The sequence below is a fragment of the Perissodus microlepis genome, chromosome 4 (genome assembly GCF_051167445.1).
Source record: "Perissodus microlepis isolate ML-2025 ecotype Zambia chromosome 4, ASM5116744v1, whole genome shotgun sequence".
Taxonomy (NCBI): domain Eukaryota; kingdom Metazoa; phylum Chordata; class Actinopteri; order Cichliformes; family Cichlidae; genus Perissodus; species Perissodus microlepis.
Genome location: NC_140464.1, coordinates 26227487 through 26246038, shown reverse-complemented (window position 1 = coordinate 26246038; position 18552 = coordinate 26227487). Strand labels below are relative to the sequence as shown.

Genomic DNA, 18552 nt, shown 5'->3' with positions numbered 1-18552 from the left:
GGATTCCCTGGCGTTGTGGGTGTAATTGATGGAACACATGTGAGAATAATTGCGCCATCAGAGGACGAGGCTGTCTTTGTTAACAGGAGGAATTTCCACAGCATCAATGTGCAAATAGTGTTCAATGCGGCCTGTAAGATTTTGGACATTGTGGCTAAATGGCCAGGCTCCACACATGATGCGAGAATGCTCTCCGAGAGTGGCATCAGACAGCTTTTTGAGAGACGCTATGTGCCAGCTAATTGCCACTTGTTAGGGGACAGTGGCTACCCATGCAAACCATGGCTCCTTACACCTTATCTCCAGCCACGCCAAGGGCCCCAACTAAACTATAACAGGTAAGCCAAACAATACAAAAATCATGGAAATGAAATGCAAGCAATATGTTAGAGCATCCAAGTAGTGCAATATTTCCATCAAATAATTAAAGGTCTCTGTATTCTATTGTAGGGCCCACAAGACAAGAGCGGTGGTGGAGCGTGGCATAGGCCAGCTTAAGAGGCGCTTTCATGTTCTCCACGGAGAGGTGCGGCTGAGGCCTGAAAAAGTCAGCAAAGTCATCATAGCCTGTGCAATATTACACAATATTTGCAAGGTTAGACAGATTGCAGAACCTCTGGAGGATGGCGATGAGGATGAAGACAACGATGAGGATGGTGGTGAAGAAGATATTTACATTCCACAGGGGAACCTAGCCCAGAGTGGACTGCCTTACAGGGCAAACTTCACAAATTTACATTTCAGGCAAGCTGTAGCCCCATGTCTTTTGAGAACTTGTGATGGTATTAAGAACTACCACAGTTTTACTGCACATCACCTGCAATTGTTAAATGCAAGACACAGAACACAATCTGTAAATGTTTATTTTTTAGGTGTTCAATTTTAAGGCGGTAGTACTCCTCCTGAAGGGAAAGGACTTTTTTTTTTGTTTTTTTTTTTGTTTTTTTTTTTGTTGTTCAAACACATCAATTGTGAGTTGCAATCTGCTCTCCTGCAGGGATGCTGACGGAGCAGGTGCTGCGGATGGGAATGGTGTTTGATCCGCCGGGCTATCCTGAGTAGCAGCTGCAGATGGTTCAGGCGGCAAACTTGATGGGCCCGGTTCTTGTGATGGCTCCATGCTACAGAAATACATAGGCCTAGTGTAATTATTGTTTTGATTAAATTAATTTAATACAATGAGCAAGGATAACACATGAAATGGTTTCTGCAATGAATAAACACTGTAGATATGAATAACCCTGTGTCCTACCTTTGCTGCACTTCAAGGGCCTGCATCATTGATGTATCAATGCCTGTTGGCAGCCCGGTGACACTGACCTCAGAGTGTCCCAGGACTTGAAAGACAGTGTCGGCCACCTGGGACAGCCGCTTTGCAGGTGGTCCACCCCCTAGAAAGAAACAGTCAATGAACACAGTACTTAGGCATGTAAATTAACTTTGCCAGCAGGAGCAAGTTGCCAGATTATGTGGTAGGCTATAATATTTTGCTCACCTGTGAGTGAGGATTCCCGCTTGTGTGCTGCAATCTCATCTTTTGCCTTGGACTGCAGCACATACCACCTTTTCTCACAATCGTCGCCTGTCCGCACCACCAGTGGAAAAGAGGAATTGATTGTTTGGGATATTGTGTCCCAGGCGCACCTCTTGACTTGGCTAGTGACAGTTGGGCCAAATTTTCCTCGTAACATACCTTTATGTTCGTTCACCAACTGGGCCAGCAACAAACCTTGCTCCTCAGTCCAGTTCGGCTTGCGAGTCCTTTTTTTTTTCTCCATTTTCTGTGTTTGTAGGATATTTGTTAACAAATAGCCTTTATAAATAGACCAGCCAGCAATCACAGACATTGATAAAAGCTGAGCCGTGTTACCCTCGTTAAGACCACACTGGACTTGTAACGTTGTGATTTCTACTTCATTAAGGACAGCCCCTTGAGATAGGCCATCTTGTTTTCAATGGGGTCCATATGGGAGTGAAAGTACAAAATATGCCAGCTAGGATATTAATATGAGCAAATAAGACACGAATCATTATTTGAACAGGGTGTAATGAGTTTAAGTTTTCACATATTTTAGATTCTAATGTTAAGCTATAACCCCTACAGCTTACTATTCATTTTCCAGATATTTTCTTGAATGTGAAATATTATTTACAATTACAGTCAGCATAAGATTAGAGTGTATAATTATGTTTATTGATTTGAGGGTACATCCTTTGCTCATTATCACCAAAAGCTCATTTCCATCAAACTTGTAGGATCAACCAATCACGGCTTTTGAAATGATGACTCATACCTAGCAACGGGGTCAACCACACCTCCTCACTAAGATAGGATTTTCCATCCATTCCTTGCTCAGAGTTCACTGAAAATGTTCTGGAATCACTTCTAAGCTAAAACTCCTGGCAAGGAATTTTTAGGTTAAGTTAGGAGCTCTCTGAGAGGATTCTCAGAATCTTTAGGGATACGGGCCCAGGTCTGCTGCCTGCTCTCAAGTTTGCGTTTAAAGTTGCCTCAAGCCATGGTACACCACTGAAGACTAGCTAGGTAAAGTTAGGATTTTATTGTTTTTAGCATCGTTCCCGGACGAGCCCCCACTTATGTTACAACCCGGCTCAAAAGCCGCAACATAATAAAAACAGACGAATACCAGAGTGTAGGTGAGTAGAGGTTTTATCTTAAAATGGCATAGCAGGTTGGCTAAAATGGCTGGTGCCACCAAGGCAAAGACAAGTGAGCTTGCCTCAGGTATGCTTTTATCCACACCTGCCTAGGTGTGGCCAATTAGCACCAACTGAACACATTGAGATGATTAGGGGCTGCAGAGGAACGTAACAGACACTATGGATTCAAAAAAATATCCAAAGTATTACTGTATAACCTATAATAACTTTACTTATAAAACACTTTCAAACTAAGTGCTGAACAGCTATTTGAAGAGTAAAAAAAGATAAATAAATAAAAACAATAAAGAATATGCATATCCATTGACAATATGCATCATCATTGGCACTGATTTAAAAAATCTGATAGAAACTAAGATGCTATCAAATAAAACGAACAATATTTAAGTGTAAATATGTGGTGTAACAGATCTTGTGACATGAAATCAAAAGAGACATTTAAACTGAAGGTATCTTATTCATACTTGTGCAGTCTCACTACTGTGTTGTCCTCTTACCTCCAACCTATTTTGGCAGATGGCTGCCCCTCCCTGCCTGCTTCTGTTGGAAGTTTCTTTCTGTTAAAATAAAGTTTTTCTTTCCCACTGTCACCAAGTGCTTGCTAATATTGTAGTTTCTTTACCTTATAAAGGGTGACTGTTGTTGTGATTTGGCATTATTCAAGTAAAACTGATTCGAATTGAAAGGAAATGTTATTAGAGAGCAGACAATTACTAAACTGCGCTATTTTAAAATTCCTCAATTGATAGTAAAATACATTTGTAAAAAAAAAATGTAAATAAAATGTAAAAAGAAAAATAAACGAAAAACGAAATTATGATCTGGCGTCCACTTTCTGGGATTAGGGTGTTGACATGATATATAAAGATCTTTCCTTGTAGCGATCACGCTTTTATTTTGGGAAACGGGAGCACAAACTGCCACTCCCCCGCTAATGAGCCAATCAGAGTGCGCTACAGCTGCCGAAGAGTCATTTAAAGTCGGTCATTTTCAGTGATAACAAATGGCCACAAAAAAGCCGAGCGGTTGTAGTGTTACCTTTTTGGTCTCGGATATTATATGTGTAACCTTCATTAGAAAGATGATTGATTCTATGTGGGAATAGTGGAGTACTGTTCAGTCAGAGGCGTATGGTTAAGGCATTATGCCACACTTGTCACGGCCTTTGCGTGATGACGTAGACTGAATGTGTTTACGTCCAGTCATGTAAAAGTCATCCAGGGAACCTAAGAAGAGCTAGGTCGAGGATACGTTGTTCCACTTGACTCAGGTAAAACTTGGTCTTACGGCTGTTATTGGAGTATTAACAGTTATTCTCAACACAGAATACATTTTTATTTTAGCTATTTGGAAATTAGCACATTAATTCCCAAGTTAGTAGTGAACTAGCGCTTTTAGCTACAGAAGTTACCTAATGTAGCACTTGTTAGCCTGACTAGCCTAAGTGATAAAGAATCGTGGATCTTAATGGTCTTCTTATTTTCTAGACCCGTTTTCGTCATGGCATTGAGAAGCGCTGTGTGTCGTCTCTTAGTCAACCCTCACAGATGTGCTCTCATCACAGCTTCCAGAGCACAGGGAACTGCAGCACCTATCACACACGGTTAGTACTGTGAAATCCGCCACTGAGGTATACGTGGTTTCCTCACCCACAGTGACATCCTGCCATCAGTGTCGTTATGATCAGCATGATGTTCAGACTTATCATTTAAAGTTGACAGCCACAGGTAGAAATACAATGGTTTTAAATTTGAAGCTGCGTTTGATACCGAAATAAATATACCTTCAGTTCTGATAGTGTTCTCGAAATGACACTTGCATTTCCATTTGCTTTTTTTATACAGTGAAAAAAACAATATTTTATCGTATATTAGGATATATTAAATAGTCACAAATCCTTAGTTCATAGTATTAATGTTTTTCTGTTGCGTGTTTTTGTTGTTGTTGTTCCTTCACAGATGTAGAGAAGACAGATCAGAAGCCTAAAGCACGTACGTGTTCACTTTAAGAAAAAATTCTGAATAACATTTGTAAATTGTACCTTTAACCCAGAACCATTTTTTTTTTAGACTTTAAGTATTAAATTGCTTCTCTAAATGCCTGATAGCGAAGGTCCAGTTCGACTGGCGTGATGCCCTGGACCTGGAGGGTCAGTTAACTGAGGAGGAGATCATGATCAGAGATTCCTTCCGGACCTACTGTCAAGAGAAACTCATGCCTCGAATCCTGATGGCGAACAGAAACGAAGGTGAGAGAGAGCTTTTTATTTGCCCACATGTATATGCAACTAGATTGCTCATTTAGTGTTGTATTACACAGGTGTTGGCTACATAACTGCACATCATGTCTGGTTTTGTTATTTTTATCTCAAGTGTTCCACAGAGAAATCGTGTCAGAGATGGGAGAGATGGGTGTCCTGGGTCCAACTATTAAAGGTCAGTCCAGTCACATGTTGATTTTAATGAAAAGCTGTAAACTCTAATCGTACTTCAGTTGCAAAACAGGCTTTTCTTCCTTTTCTTTTTTTGTACATTAATGACACAGCATGGACTGTGGATCTGTGCACACTGAAGTTGTGTGCAATGTTTGCTTTTGGGAAGTCTCAATAACAAACGTTTTAGCCTTTTACACTTTTTTCCTCTTTTTATATAATACTTAACATTATTTTTTGTATGTCTAAAAAGTGTTTGGAAAGCGAGTTACTGGATTTTGCTTTCTTTCCAAGCTCTTTAAGCTTCCATGACCTGGATGACTGAGAATCTACACAGATATGTTCTCATTTTATGCACTGTCTCTGCTGCTCTTCTTCCTGTGTTGAATGCTAAGGTTACGGCTGTGCTGGGACAAGCTACGTGGCCTATGGTTTGATCGCCAGAGAAGTGGAGAGAGTGGACAGCGGCTATCGTTCAGCCATGAGCGTGCAGTCATCTCTGGTGATGCACCCCATTAATGCCTATGGAACAGAAGAGCAGAAACAAAAGTACCTCCCCAAGTTGGGTAAGAAGGGAAAAGAGTAAAAATACTTTATCAACAATAATTCTGATATTGACGGTTTAACTGTGAAACTCCAATGCAGACTTCATGAGCTCTCAGGTATACGTCTTACTGACTGTGTGATCCCCTCTGCCCCAGCTCGTGGAGAGATTCTGGGTTGCTTTGGGCTGACGGAGCCTAACCATGGGAGTGACCCCGGAGGCATGGAAACCAGAGCCAAATACAATCCGTCCAGTCGCACCTACACTCTGACTGGCTCCAAGACATGGTAAGCAGTGTCACAGTCCTTCTAGGACACATCTAACCACACAGCAGCCATATTAAAATATGTTTGCCAGTTATTTTGGGTTAACAAGCCCACGCCACATATTTAAATTACTGGGAGTGTGCAGTTTTGTGGTTCCTGCATAGAAATCACTGGTAGAATTGTATACAAACTACTGAAAAGTTGTTTGGTGGTAACTTTGACCCAAAATATGGTTTAAAAGTATTTTCCAAAACCGACATTACTTGTTCGACATGTACATAATTTACAGTATTACTCAGTTTTATTCAGTCAGCGCTCACACGATAGCTCTCTGACTCATCCCACAAGAACACCGAACAAATGCAGTGCAAATTCTCAACCACGTGCATGTGTTTGCTGGCCTGGCTGCAAGAAAGCAGATGATTGGCTCTTTGACAGGAGGGCTTGAAGGATTAATAATGTGTTTGGAAGTTATTTTGAGAGATGCACCCCATTAATGCCTATGTGTCCATCTTTGCCTTATCATGTTTTTCTAAGAAGTGTAAATATATGACATGTTGATTGTATTCATAATATTCTGAATGTTTTCTCTGTAAATTGCAAAGTATAAACAGAGTTGACTTGTTTGTTCTTTTGGTACAATCGGTTTTAACCGCGTGTGTGTGTGTGTGTGTGTGTGTGCGTGCGTGTGAGTGTGGGTTTGTTTTTTGATCTTCTTTCACTTCTTGTAACCTCTAAGAATTTTCCTACTTAGTGTGTTGTGTCATTAGATGTACACACGGGGGAGCTCTTCACAGCTAAAACAGTAACAGTGTAGTGTATAATACTAAAGTTTACCAGGGTCGTTTTTATTGTTTTCAGGGCCATACCTATCCTATCTTTGTTTAGCAGTTAAAATAAAATTGAATTTTTTTAAACTTTATGTGCAATTTACATCTTATAACACAATAAATTTACCCCCCAAAAAATCGTGACATTTTTTTGTAATTGGTCAAAACTGGTTGATTTCTTATGGTAAGAACCATCCACAAAGCTACAGTATGATACTATAAAATATAGGTGTTCTGTGTGCTTTATAAAAAAACAAACAAAAGTTGTCATGTGTCTTGATATTGTTTCATTTGCTTTCTCTTTCAGGATCACCAACTCCCCAGTGGCAGATATAGCCGTAGTCTGGGCCAAATGCGACGACGGGAAGGTTCGCGGCTTTATTTTGGAGCGTGGCATGAAGGGCCTCTCGACACCAAAGATCGAAGGGAAGTTCTCCTTGAGAGCCTCGGCCACCGGGATGATCCTCATGGACGAGGTGGAGGTTCCTGAGGAGAATCTGCTGCCTAAAGTATCCGGCCTGGGGGTGGGTATAGTAGCATGTTTAGAAAATGTTATTTCATCCCTTTGTTTTATTCGATCACTAACTTATTACTTATTAATTGAATAGTTTCTGTCACTCATGACTACTGTTTGTTGTTGTAGGGTCCCTTTGGCTGCTTGAATAACGCCCGTTACGGTATCGCATGGGGTGCTCTGGGTGCTGCAGAGTTCTGTTTCCATGCAGCTCGTCAGTACACGCTCGACAGGTCAGATGAACAAATGACATTTTTTTTTAATCCATGTTTGTAAACTTTATTTAATTTACTTATCTTAATGTAGTGTATTAATTATTCATAATAACATTGTTTGATTTTGTTTTTTTATTCCACAACAGAATCCAATTTGGAGTACCATTGGCAAGAAATCAGCTGATGCAGAAAAAAATGGCTGACATGCTGACAGAAATCGCCATCGGCCTGCAGTCCTGTCTGCAGCTGGGCAGACTTATTGATGAGAAGAAGTAAAAGCACCTCTATCCTCTAACTAAAGGGCATTAGATGGGATGCGGCAGACTCTTAGCACCTCTTGCCATCCTTCAAACTAAATAGTCGCTGTGGTCTCTTTCTGTCAGGGTGACGAGGGGAAAAACATCCCTCAGTGCGTCTCAGAAGTGTCGTGAGTCAATAAAGGGCTGAAAGCTAAAAGAGTAGAGCCTGAATGTCATCGAAATGATAAATATTTCATTACCTAAGGTTCAGTCTCATTTTGGGTGTCTGTAGTGTAGTCATGTGAAGGTATTGGGTACAGTAAAAAGATACAAACACAACTTCATTCACACTTCATTGAAAAACAATGCTTAACAAATCTGTTGCTTCCTTAACAGAGCGTCTCCAGAGATGATATCCATGCTGAAAAGGAACAGCTGCGGTAAAGCCCTGGACATCGCCAGGCAGGCCAGAGACATGCTGGGAGGAAACGGGATAGCCGACGAGTACCACATCATCCGCCATGTCATGAACCTGGAGGCTGTCAACACCTATGAAGGTGAGGGCTTGTTTGACAGTCTGAATATGTGTGTTTAAGTGCGCTACGAGGTTTGGTTTTGACTGAGCAGATTATGCACAAAAAAAAAAGTCCATTTTAACTAAATTGCCTCATCACTAAATGAGTCGTTTTGTAGGAGCGCATTAATCCCCAGCAGCAGCCATCTGTGCCCCCACCTCCACATGAGTAACCCCTGTGTTATCTCCTCCTCCAGGTACCCATGACATCCATGCCCTGATCCTGGGCAGAGCCATCACTGGATTGCAGTCCTTCACTGTGGGCAAATAGTTCTTCCGTTTTACCAAAACAACAAGACAGCTGTCAGAAATGCAAATCGCATCAAAACCGTTAGAAGTCACGAGCAGGCTTCAGATCCCTTATGGAAGTAATTGATTGTAAAAAGCATACGTGAGTGCGTTATTTAGGGAAAAACGTGTCATGTTTTGAACATGTCAATCAAGGTTTGTAGAGCGTAATTGCCTCAGAAGAGATTCTTTTACACCCTAAAGAACATTTTTTTTCACAACAGGAAGCGACTTTATTGATTGTTTTACTGAAAAAACACGTATTTTGAATAATTCCAAATAAGGTCAAGATCCAGAATCACTGGCGTTATAGTTGCGTTAAAAAGATAAAACTGTCGTTATGAAGCTACAAAACATAAATGCCTGTTTTGCTTGTGAAGTGTCATGCATTTGAAATGTTGAATTGGTGTGTCAGACACAGTATACTGTGATTACTTGTAGCACTTTACAGGATCTAACACTAATGGATCATAACTTTGCATGATTTGCGAGAGGTCAGAGTTGTTGATCAGCGCTCAAATAAACGTTAAAAAAAACAAATGTCTGTACAGGAAGTGACATTCAGGTTGGATGAGACCGGCTACATCTTTTTGCCCTGCTTTCATTTTTGGTAAGGTGACAACTTCAAGACTTTTTATCTAAATAAAAGTAGAAAAATGTGAGGTATTGTTATATTTGTACATGATTAAGAGACAACGTACAAGTTACATACAAGACTTCATAAAGTGTGAAAATAATTTGTGTGTCTGACAGGAAATAAAAGTTGTTCAGTTTAAGCTGACTTTAGGATTCTTTCTTCTGTCCTCGAGGAGCTTAATGCCACCTCTCAAATCCAAGCTGTCTTTGCCTTTTCCTCATCTAAATGAATGTTGCTGCCCTATTCGGGTTGGGTGCGGATTTCACTGATAATCCTCGTCTCACTTTGTTGTAGTTTAATCTGTCTCACATGACACAGCACATGTGGAGTCAGAAAAATGTGTGGAGCAGATCTCTGCACCTGTGTGACTCAAAAATGTCAGGACTCCTGGCCTGATCCTGTTTTTCAGTGAGCAGAAATGCAACGTAAAATAACAGTCGAGTTCACTGGATCAACTCTACGTGAAAAAACTGAAAGGGTTTATTATAAGCTTAAAGGTTGTTTTAATCAGCTTTTGATTTCATGTTTTTGTATGGCGACTTGCTGCAGTTATCAGGGTTAATGGCTGTCAGTGTCTGGGTTTACATTTACATTATAGACGCTTCCCTTAGGCAGTGTTATTAGAAGGCACAGAATAAATTTTCGTTGCTATGCAGGTTTATCTATCAGTGAAGCCAGGTGATACACAGCAAATGGTTAAACTGCAGAAATGTCTTAAAGACATAAAAATCTTTTTCTGCTTCTAAATTCAGATAAAACAGGCTATTGTAATTAGCCCTAAAAATGGAGCTGGCTGTAACTTCCAGATGGACTTTCTACCAAAACAACAAACAAAGGGAAACTATCTGAAATATCCATCAAACTTACCTCATCAAAGTAAGCAAACCTAATTACAATAATTTACCTCCCTAACTAAGATAAACAGGTGAAAACTATAATCAGATAACAAGATTTACATGATAAACAACACCTCATGGCGTCAGTCGTAACAATGTTAAACAAATATGTAGGACTGTTTGCTGATGCTGAAAATCTAATTATTGCATTTATCACTTCAAGGCTGGACTAGTGTACTTCATTTTCAGGTCACTCTATAAGTTCCTTAAAAGCCTGAGTTAATCCAAAACACTGCAGCAAGACAAGGACTAGAAAGAGAGACCATATTTCTCCCATATTAGTTTCTTTTCGGGAGACAGACACCCTCTCTTAAGGGTTTTGGGATTAGACTTAAAGCCTTCATTTTTCATAAAGTTGGGGCTTGATCAGATGACCCTGAACTTTTCCTTACAGTGCATCCAGAAAGTATTCACAGCAGTTCACTTGCATTTGTTTAGTGAGAGCCACATGTTTTTATATACTGAGGCACAGATCTGGAGTATAAGGGTATAAGCACAGTGGCCTCGATCATCTGTAAATGGAAGAGCTCAGGACTCTTCCTAGAGCTGGACACCCTGCCAATCTGAGCAATCGGGGTAGAAGGACTTTAGTCCGTAATGTGACCAAGAACCTGATGGTCACGCTGACTGAGCTCCTGTGTTGCTCTGTGCGGAGATGAGAACCTTCCAGAAAGACAACCATTTCTGCACCAATCCTCAGTCAGGCCTGGGGTACTGTGTGCTGAATTTTGAGGTAAAAAATGAATTGAATCCAGTTTGGAACGAGGCTGTAACATGAGAAAATGTGGAAAAGTGAAGTGAATACTTTATGGATTCACTGTAAAACTGGCAACCCTTTTAAAATGTAATGACCTTCAAGGTACAAGGTTTATTTATTCATCATTTTAATCACAGGGTTGCATAATCAAATGCACTTGTAGTCCCGTAATGCTTCTATCATTTCTTTTTTCTAACCACTTATCCAGCCAGGATTGCTGGGGGGCTTTTAGCAAGAGGCAGAGCACACCCTGGAGAGGCTGCCAATCTGTCATGTGCTTCAAACTGCTCAAAAAATTTAAGAATGCCATTCTTTTTTTTCCCTCCTGCATAACTCTGTGACGGGGAAATATCTGCTACTGTATACTGAGCCTCCAACTTGAGCCTCTATTATTCCCATCCCCAGCTTTGTGTTTTTTCAATAAGTTTCCACTGAGCAGCTTGGTGCTTTTCCTTTGTCTACCACTACAGTCTGTTAAAATCACTACACACAGCTATGTTTTGTGAATTCTAACATTAAAGAGTCTTTTTTCTGTTGGTCAAGAATAGAATCAGCTGTGACACAGTAAAGGCAATACTATAAAACAGTTTTCTATTTAAATCCCCCAATCTAAGTATCTTCTCTGTAACTCTCCCTGTGTTACTCTTAATGTGTTTGACAAAGATAAAACAGGACTGTAATGTCTATAAGTTATGTGTTCTGCAGATTCAATTCAATTCAGTTTTATTTATACAGTTCCAAAGCACAACAACAGTCACCTCAAGGCGCTTTATATTGTAAGGTAGGCCCTACACTAAAGATAACCCAACAATCATATGAAATGTTTAGGAGATTATTATGTGTTAAAGCTACATGGGAACAGATACAAAAAAACAGCAGTGATGTGCTCAAGGGGTCACATCAGTCCAGAAATATAATCATTTTCAACAGATTCAGACAAATTTAACTCCACTTTAATGATAGTAATAAATGATAGATAGTCCGTACACTATGTCTGCTTCAACTGTGACATATCAACAGCACACAACAGTGTCCTGCTTGTGCACAGGCATCCGCTCTTTTGTCTGTACTGTTTTGTCTCTCCGTGTCTACCTCACTTCATATCCAGGACAAAATGTTATCGGTGCTTCAGATAATCTTTTTTCTTTTTAATCCATAAGGCCATGAGGGATGTTGAGTTGTGCAAGCCACTGTACAGATAAAGACCTCCATCCTCTCCAGCTCCATCGTATGTCTGTTGCTGCCACTTTGAAGTGGAGGGAATTAAAGAGCTGACAAATCCCCAGCCTTACATGATGCCCAGGCATGTTTTACATGGTGCTTACATAAGGAAATTGCTTTTTTTTCTCATCCAATTGCCTTTCATCCTTTTGGGTATGGATATGTGACTAATTGTACCCAGCATGGACTCTCTCTTCAGGGTTCTTTCTGTCAGGAATGATGGAGGCTGACATGATGGTTCTCTTGTTATGGGAAATTAGAGGACTGCTCATATTTCCTCATCCAGGCATTAGCAGCAGCCATGGCGGTCTAATACTTGGATAATTAGGAGGCTTTTCATCTCAAGTAATCATCTGGATTATAACCCCAGAGAGTTAGCAGCTCTGTCAAAATGAGTCATCGCCATGATGGGACTCAAATGGCAGAGTTTTAACACATTTAGTAGGGAAAAACACGACAATTCTCTGACCACATCCAAATACCGGATTAGTTTGTCGGTATGAGCAGTACAATTTTTGGACAGCAGGTTAAAGCCCATCTTCAATTTAACTCAAAGACTTAAAAGCTACACATTTTTTGGACTTCTTAATCCTACATGTGATAGTAGCAGGCTCTACCATACTTTGCATTGTATGTTAGGTATATTAGGTGAGACGGTTGAACTCTAACAGCCCTGACATAGAAATATCGAGCACTTGCACTGTGAACTTTGGTAAATCAGGGTGTTAACACCCAATATCTCCAAACACACCTTTACTAATAATATGCCTGCTTGTCTCATCACTACATCTATGGTGAACGATTTTCTCAATGTAAAGCATTTCTATTTCTATTCTCGCTTGAAGATAGAAATTTAAATACCAATCAAATGCTGTTAACTGAGGTATTAGAGTACTGATTGGGCCATAGCCAGAGGGTGTTTTAATGGCACATTAATACGTGTCATTTCCAGAAGGTTTCCTGAGTCTCCCAGCACAGCCTCAACAGCAAGGAGGAGATTCCAGGAGACACACAGTTACTCTAGGACATCCAGGCGGTCCTTAACCCATCAGTAGGATTGCTATCTGCTCCTTTGTGCAAGGAGAAACAGGAAGAGCACTGCAAGAGCTACCTCCAGCAGGACACTGATGTTGATGTCTGGGTAGAGAGTCCCCATGACATCAGGAACATTCCCAGATGTTGTCAGGCATGCACATCAGCACATGGGGCCATACAAACTAGAGTACCATTCAATGTTGCTGCAATGAAATTTTTGCAAAATGCACTAGCTTGCCACATCATTTGTTCACTTTGATTTCCAGGGTGTGTTTGAATGCAGCCCTCTGTAAGATGACCATTTTCATTTCCATCCAATGATCTGGCATCCTTTCCTTCCTAACACTTTACCCAGTCTGTATCAGTGTAGATAAACGTGGCTTTAAGTTGTGATGTGTTTCCAGAAATATTGGCTGGGATCAGTACTTTGAATGTATCAATAATTTCCAGGACTAAAATAATGGCTGTTACCAGAAACACCTGGCTTACAATTTGTAGTGCTGATCTACTAAATGTGCCCATAAATGTCCAGTTTCAGCATAGCTGGCAGTAATTAGACATACTTAGATTGAGATTTAGATTGTTGTCTAATGCAGAGTAACTTTAACGCATAATAAATGCTCAAGTGTGCATGCATGTGGTGTGCATGTTTTTTGCCGCAGGTCTGTAGCACACAGACATCAATCCATGGATCCGTGCTCTGCTGCAAGAAAAAAATCAATATTAATGTGTTTAAGGAAGTAATCGTGCTTCTCTCTGCAGGTGATGAAACATTTGATCTCACAGTATTTTTACAAGTGTTTGTCCCCAGAGTCAGGATCAAATTAAGAAGAAAAAAAGGCTTTTAAATAATGCTGACCCTTGTATGATCTTACTCCTGGAACGAGGAGCTGAAATTGTCAAAACTGACTACTATGGAGTTTAAGTCCATTTTCAACCAGACTTTTACGTGGAAAAATAAAATATATCACTATAATGATGACACAACCTGAGTGTAAGGTGAATCTGTGTTATATCCTTGACTGCTCTGACAAAAATAATAGCCAGCTGGGTTTGGACAAAATGTTGGACATAAGAAAAACTCTCATATGCTCGGAGAATACATCTCTGACTTTATGATTATGCATTTATTTTATTTTAAAAGAAGGTCTGGGTTGTTGTTTTTTTTTAAACAGTGATCATCATTATTGTGAAATGCAAAAGTAGGCAAAAGTCTCATTTCTCCTATTAACGTCTGCAGGATTTTACACTTGAAAATATATATATTTAAAAAAAATATTTATAATTAGCATTTTTTTAATATTTAAAAAAAAAAATACATAGCATATTTACATTTTGACCATAACCAGTAACCGTGACTGCTGCAGCAGTATGGCAGTGGGCTGTAACGCATTTTTAAAATGTGTTTGTGTGATCATTTGAGACTGTGAAAGTGGATATGCTGCAAAGAAGTGTCTTTGCCCACAGTTACCTTCAAGTCCACCCAAAGGTGCTAATAAGGTTCAGCTCACCCCCGTGTCCAGTCTACAAACCCGCAGTTTATTCAGTTTAACTGAAACACTGACATTGCCACCTCCAGGGACGTCCCGAGCTGTGTACATGAGCAAAAATAGCATCTCTACGCGGTAGAAAGGACTAGTTTCCTTTCAGGGGACTTCTCGGTAGCGCTGCATAAGCCTGCCGTGAGCCGACAGTTTCCAGCAGAGTGAGGGTGAGTGGGCTAAAGTGGGCGGACCTGACAGTTTACAGCTGCCGGCGGGTCGCATGTTTCATTTCAGCACCAAGGACAGAGCAGGAGGCAGCAGCACCCACCGCACCTTACATAAGAACCCCAAGCCAGGAGCGCTCTTTACCGCTGAAGGACTGGATGGATTTGGTGTCTGAGAACAAGGGATGAAGTAAAGAAGTGAGATGCAAACTTATCAGGACTTCATTTTCATTTTTGCCCTTCATATTTCTTTTATTTTCTTTGCGAAACTGGAGAATTAACCTTCATATTAACGGCAAATTGATTTAATTATTATAATTTTTGCGTAATGTCTTCGTGTAAGAAATATCACCCTCGTGTGTGGAGTATGGTCTGGTTATAAGAAGTGAGGAAAAAGCCCACACGTGTCATCACCTGTTCCTGTAACCATGAATGGTTATAATTTCACCGATTTCAACTCCACCCACGAAGCACACGCTTACCCTTACTCAGCGTCGGTAGACGACCCTCTGTACCGGCAGTACAAACCCCCGGTGAAGGAGCTCATCCCTTTACCAAAGGCGGTGCTGTATCTGCTCATGGCCGCTCTGGTAGTAGTTGGAGTTGCCTATGCCATCATTGGACACCTCATCAAGGATCTGGCCATTGACATAGCAGGTACGTGCCAGTCACCCAGAGCAGGCAAATCAAACTCCTTTTACACCGTGGGCCGTGTATGGAGCCCATTTTGATCTGAATGGACCTGTGAAACTTCCATTTGTGTCAGTGTAAAGAAGTTCAACTACACATTTAATGCTTGAGATATTTTAATGAAAGAAGTGCAATTTTACATCTCACTTTTTATCCACATGATAAAGAAATGCTGCTCTGGGCTTAAATTGTAAGAAACAACTATGTAAAATTACAGAAATGGTTCTGTTAGCTCATTGTGCAGACTGTGCTGAAATTATAAAACTGAACTTTATTTGTTAATTGACAGAATGTCTTTTTTAAAATTGTGAGCCCAGAGTAAAATACTAAATTTCAACAGTAGATTGTGAAAAAACAGGAACTTTGTGTTTTATTCATCTTTATTACTGTGGTGGAGAATGAATGGCAATAGGGGAGAACTTCATTAGTAGTAAAAGCTGTACAACCAGAGAAAATACAGTTACAAGTCTAAAATTGGTGGCCAGTTCTGGCACCTGCGTCTTCTGTTTGGAACTCCTGACCTCTGGGGAAATGGTTGGATTACAGCTCTGAGAGTACAATAACAGGGATGCAGCAGCGGTGAGGATACACTGAGTACTGATGCATGTACTTTTAACACCACTGTGATCCAAATGGGTTCATCTGCACTCAAAGCAGCTGTTATTTTTGCTCTATATGTTAATAAACATGCCAATAAAATGGGGACAGTCAGTGCTTGGTAGCTTTAGTTTAGCTTTAGTACTACAAAGGCTTAAACTGAACCACTTGTGTATCACTATCAGCCAGACTGTTCAGGAATTCAAGCTTTCTTTTTAACACAAACCTCAGTTATCTGTCAGTTTTCACCATTAATGCATCACCTTTGGTCAATTTGCCTACTTTTTCACAGCTTTCAGTTTGTTGTAAATACTCCTTTGCTAAGCCCTGTCTTCTTCTTTAGAGTGTATGCTCGGTCCACCTGGAGATGAAGACAAAGACGAGGATGATCCCCAACGCATGGGCAGCCATCCCCCCTCGGCGCATCCGTTCGCTCACAATGCCTTCCATGTGTGGGACCAGGACGATGTGGTCATTCCTCTATCTCGCGACGAAAGCCCCCAGAGCAGTCCGCTGCTGCTGGCCGCCATCCCCTACATCCCGTCATTCTTCCCACACTCTCACAGCCCACCGAGTCACGGCTCTCCGGGTTTCCCCAACTGCCCAGAAACAAGCAAGGAAATCCCGGGGGAGGTCTGATTGTGACATGGACCTTGACTACACGCCTGAGTGTGCATAACACATGACTTTGACAGAAGGAGATGGCTGCGAGGAACGCAGCATGTACAAACTGCACATCTCATATCCCGTGTCATTACCAGCAGACTTTCAGTGACTGTGAAGCGAGCAGCAGTAATGAAACTGTCTCTAACACGTTAAAGGATTTGTCAGTATTACACCACATGGCTTAAGACTGTTGTCACAAAATGAGAAAAGCTGACAACCTCAGGCAGGGAATCCAAAGAGGAAGTGATTTAGAGGAGAAGATTAGCACTTATTGTCTCTGTGTGCCTGATCTTCAGTGAGATACATATTAGATAAGTACAAAAAACACGACATGTTGGTATAGCATGTTGATATAAAGTATTTTTGTTGTTTTTTCTGTTTTTTTAAAGTAAAATCTGTCTGAAATGTATCAGGGGGGCTATTGTGTCCAGTGTGAGTGACATATGATGATCCAGGGTGTGAGATTGAAAGACTGTCCATCTGCTGCAGCATTATAATCCGCATGCACAACAACAGATTAGCTGTAAAGTCTGCTCACAGATTTGCATTTTTGGCAGTGCAACGTGTCTTTTTGTTGGTGATTTTAATGTTATTTTGGTATGCTTCATGTGTGACTCATAAAAAAGAAAAAGGAACACAAAATCCGTTTCTGGAGTCTTTGACAAAGCTGCTTCCAACCTCCTGGCCTTCTCACACACTTCATTAAAATGTTATTTGAAGACACTCGGGGATTAGAGGAAGACTTAAGGGAGTTCCAGCTATTCAACAGTTACGTACGCAGAGCAGCTTAATCCTGCAGCTTTAGCGCAGGTGTCGCACGCGCTCGTGGATTCCCTTTAGCTGTCTTGTACACAGAACGGGACAATGCAGCTTATGGCTCAAAGGTAACCGAAGATCTGAACATTTTAAAAAGAGACATTCAAATTTGTCTTAATTTAATAGAGCAGAAACCAGACGGGAAATGATTAAGAAATTTACAGGTTAACTATCCTAAAAACTGTAAAAGACCCATCAAATTAATCTGAGAACTGAACTTTCTCTGAACTTTGTTCAGGCAAAACCGTACATCAGCAGACTTCAGAAAGAAAGAAATTGTAAAATGCCACAGGAGGCCAAAACAACTACAAAATAATAAAAGTAAATGAATAAAAATTTGAAAGAAACAGTGGTGAGCTCTGTGACTTATAAAAGCCTGGATTATCCATGGAACTGTGGTGGATGATCACGGGATCCTTTCTGTGTTTATAAAATACAGTAAATTATAAAATACAGAAATGAAGAGCACTTTACCATGAGGCAGGAAAATACAGAGAGTTTAAACATTTCATCAGCTTCATGGACAGAAAGGTTGTGTTAGTCTTCGCCATAAAACATCTAAACCTGGGCAGATTCTTCAAACTGAAAGAAAGATGGGGTGAAAAAGGCATTGCACCATCTTTGTAGTCTTTTACACCCTTTCTTAAACACTGCTGAGACAGTGTGATGCATGGGCATGCATGGTTGTCACTGACAATGCATCTCTAGTATTATACTGTTGATGTGACCGGGATAGAAGGAGGGGGAGGAATTCTGAAATACATGCTGTAGTAAACGGCATGGACATTGCTTCACAGAACAAATAAGCCTAAAATATTCTAGAAAAACAACCCAGGAGTCGTAAGTTGTGGAGTGACAGAGTTAAGTCACCTGACATTAATCTGACTGAGCTGCTTTTTATTAGATTAATGTGTCCAATTACATTTGAGCCCCTAAAAATAAAGGC

The 18552-nt window shown here is 40.5% G+C and overlaps 2 protein-coding genes across 2 annotated transcripts; both read left to right on the top strand.

Annotated features, from left to right (window-relative positions):
* Positions 1-3823: 3823 nt before the first annotated feature.
* On the top strand, positions 3824-9359 carry LOC146389113 (glutaryl-CoA dehydrogenase, mitochondrial-like). Its single transcript, XM_084926790.1, has 12 exons — positions 3824-3952; positions 4170-4285; positions 4641-4673; positions 4790-4930; positions 5055-5117; positions 5509-5679; positions 5815-5944; positions 7061-7277; positions 7397-7500; positions 7629-7754; positions 8118-8278; positions 8493-9359. Exons 2-12 carry the CDS (start codon positions 4183-4185, stop codon positions 8564-8566), a joined length of 1323 nt encoding a protein of 440 aa, XP_084782916.1. The 5' UTR covers positions 3824-3952; positions 4170-4182; the 3' UTR covers positions 8567-9359.
* A 5418-nt stretch (positions 9360-14777) lies between these two features.
* On the top strand, positions 14778-18289 carry LOC146389112 (uncharacterized). The gene is made up of 2 exons (XM_084926789.1): positions 14778-15494; positions 16468-18289. Exons 1-2 carry the CDS (start codon positions 15266-15268, stop codon positions 16761-16763), a joined length of 525 nt encoding a protein of 174 aa, XP_084782915.1. The 5' UTR covers positions 14778-15265; the 3' UTR covers positions 16764-18289.
* The last annotated feature ends 263 nt before the right edge of the window (positions 18290-18552 follow it).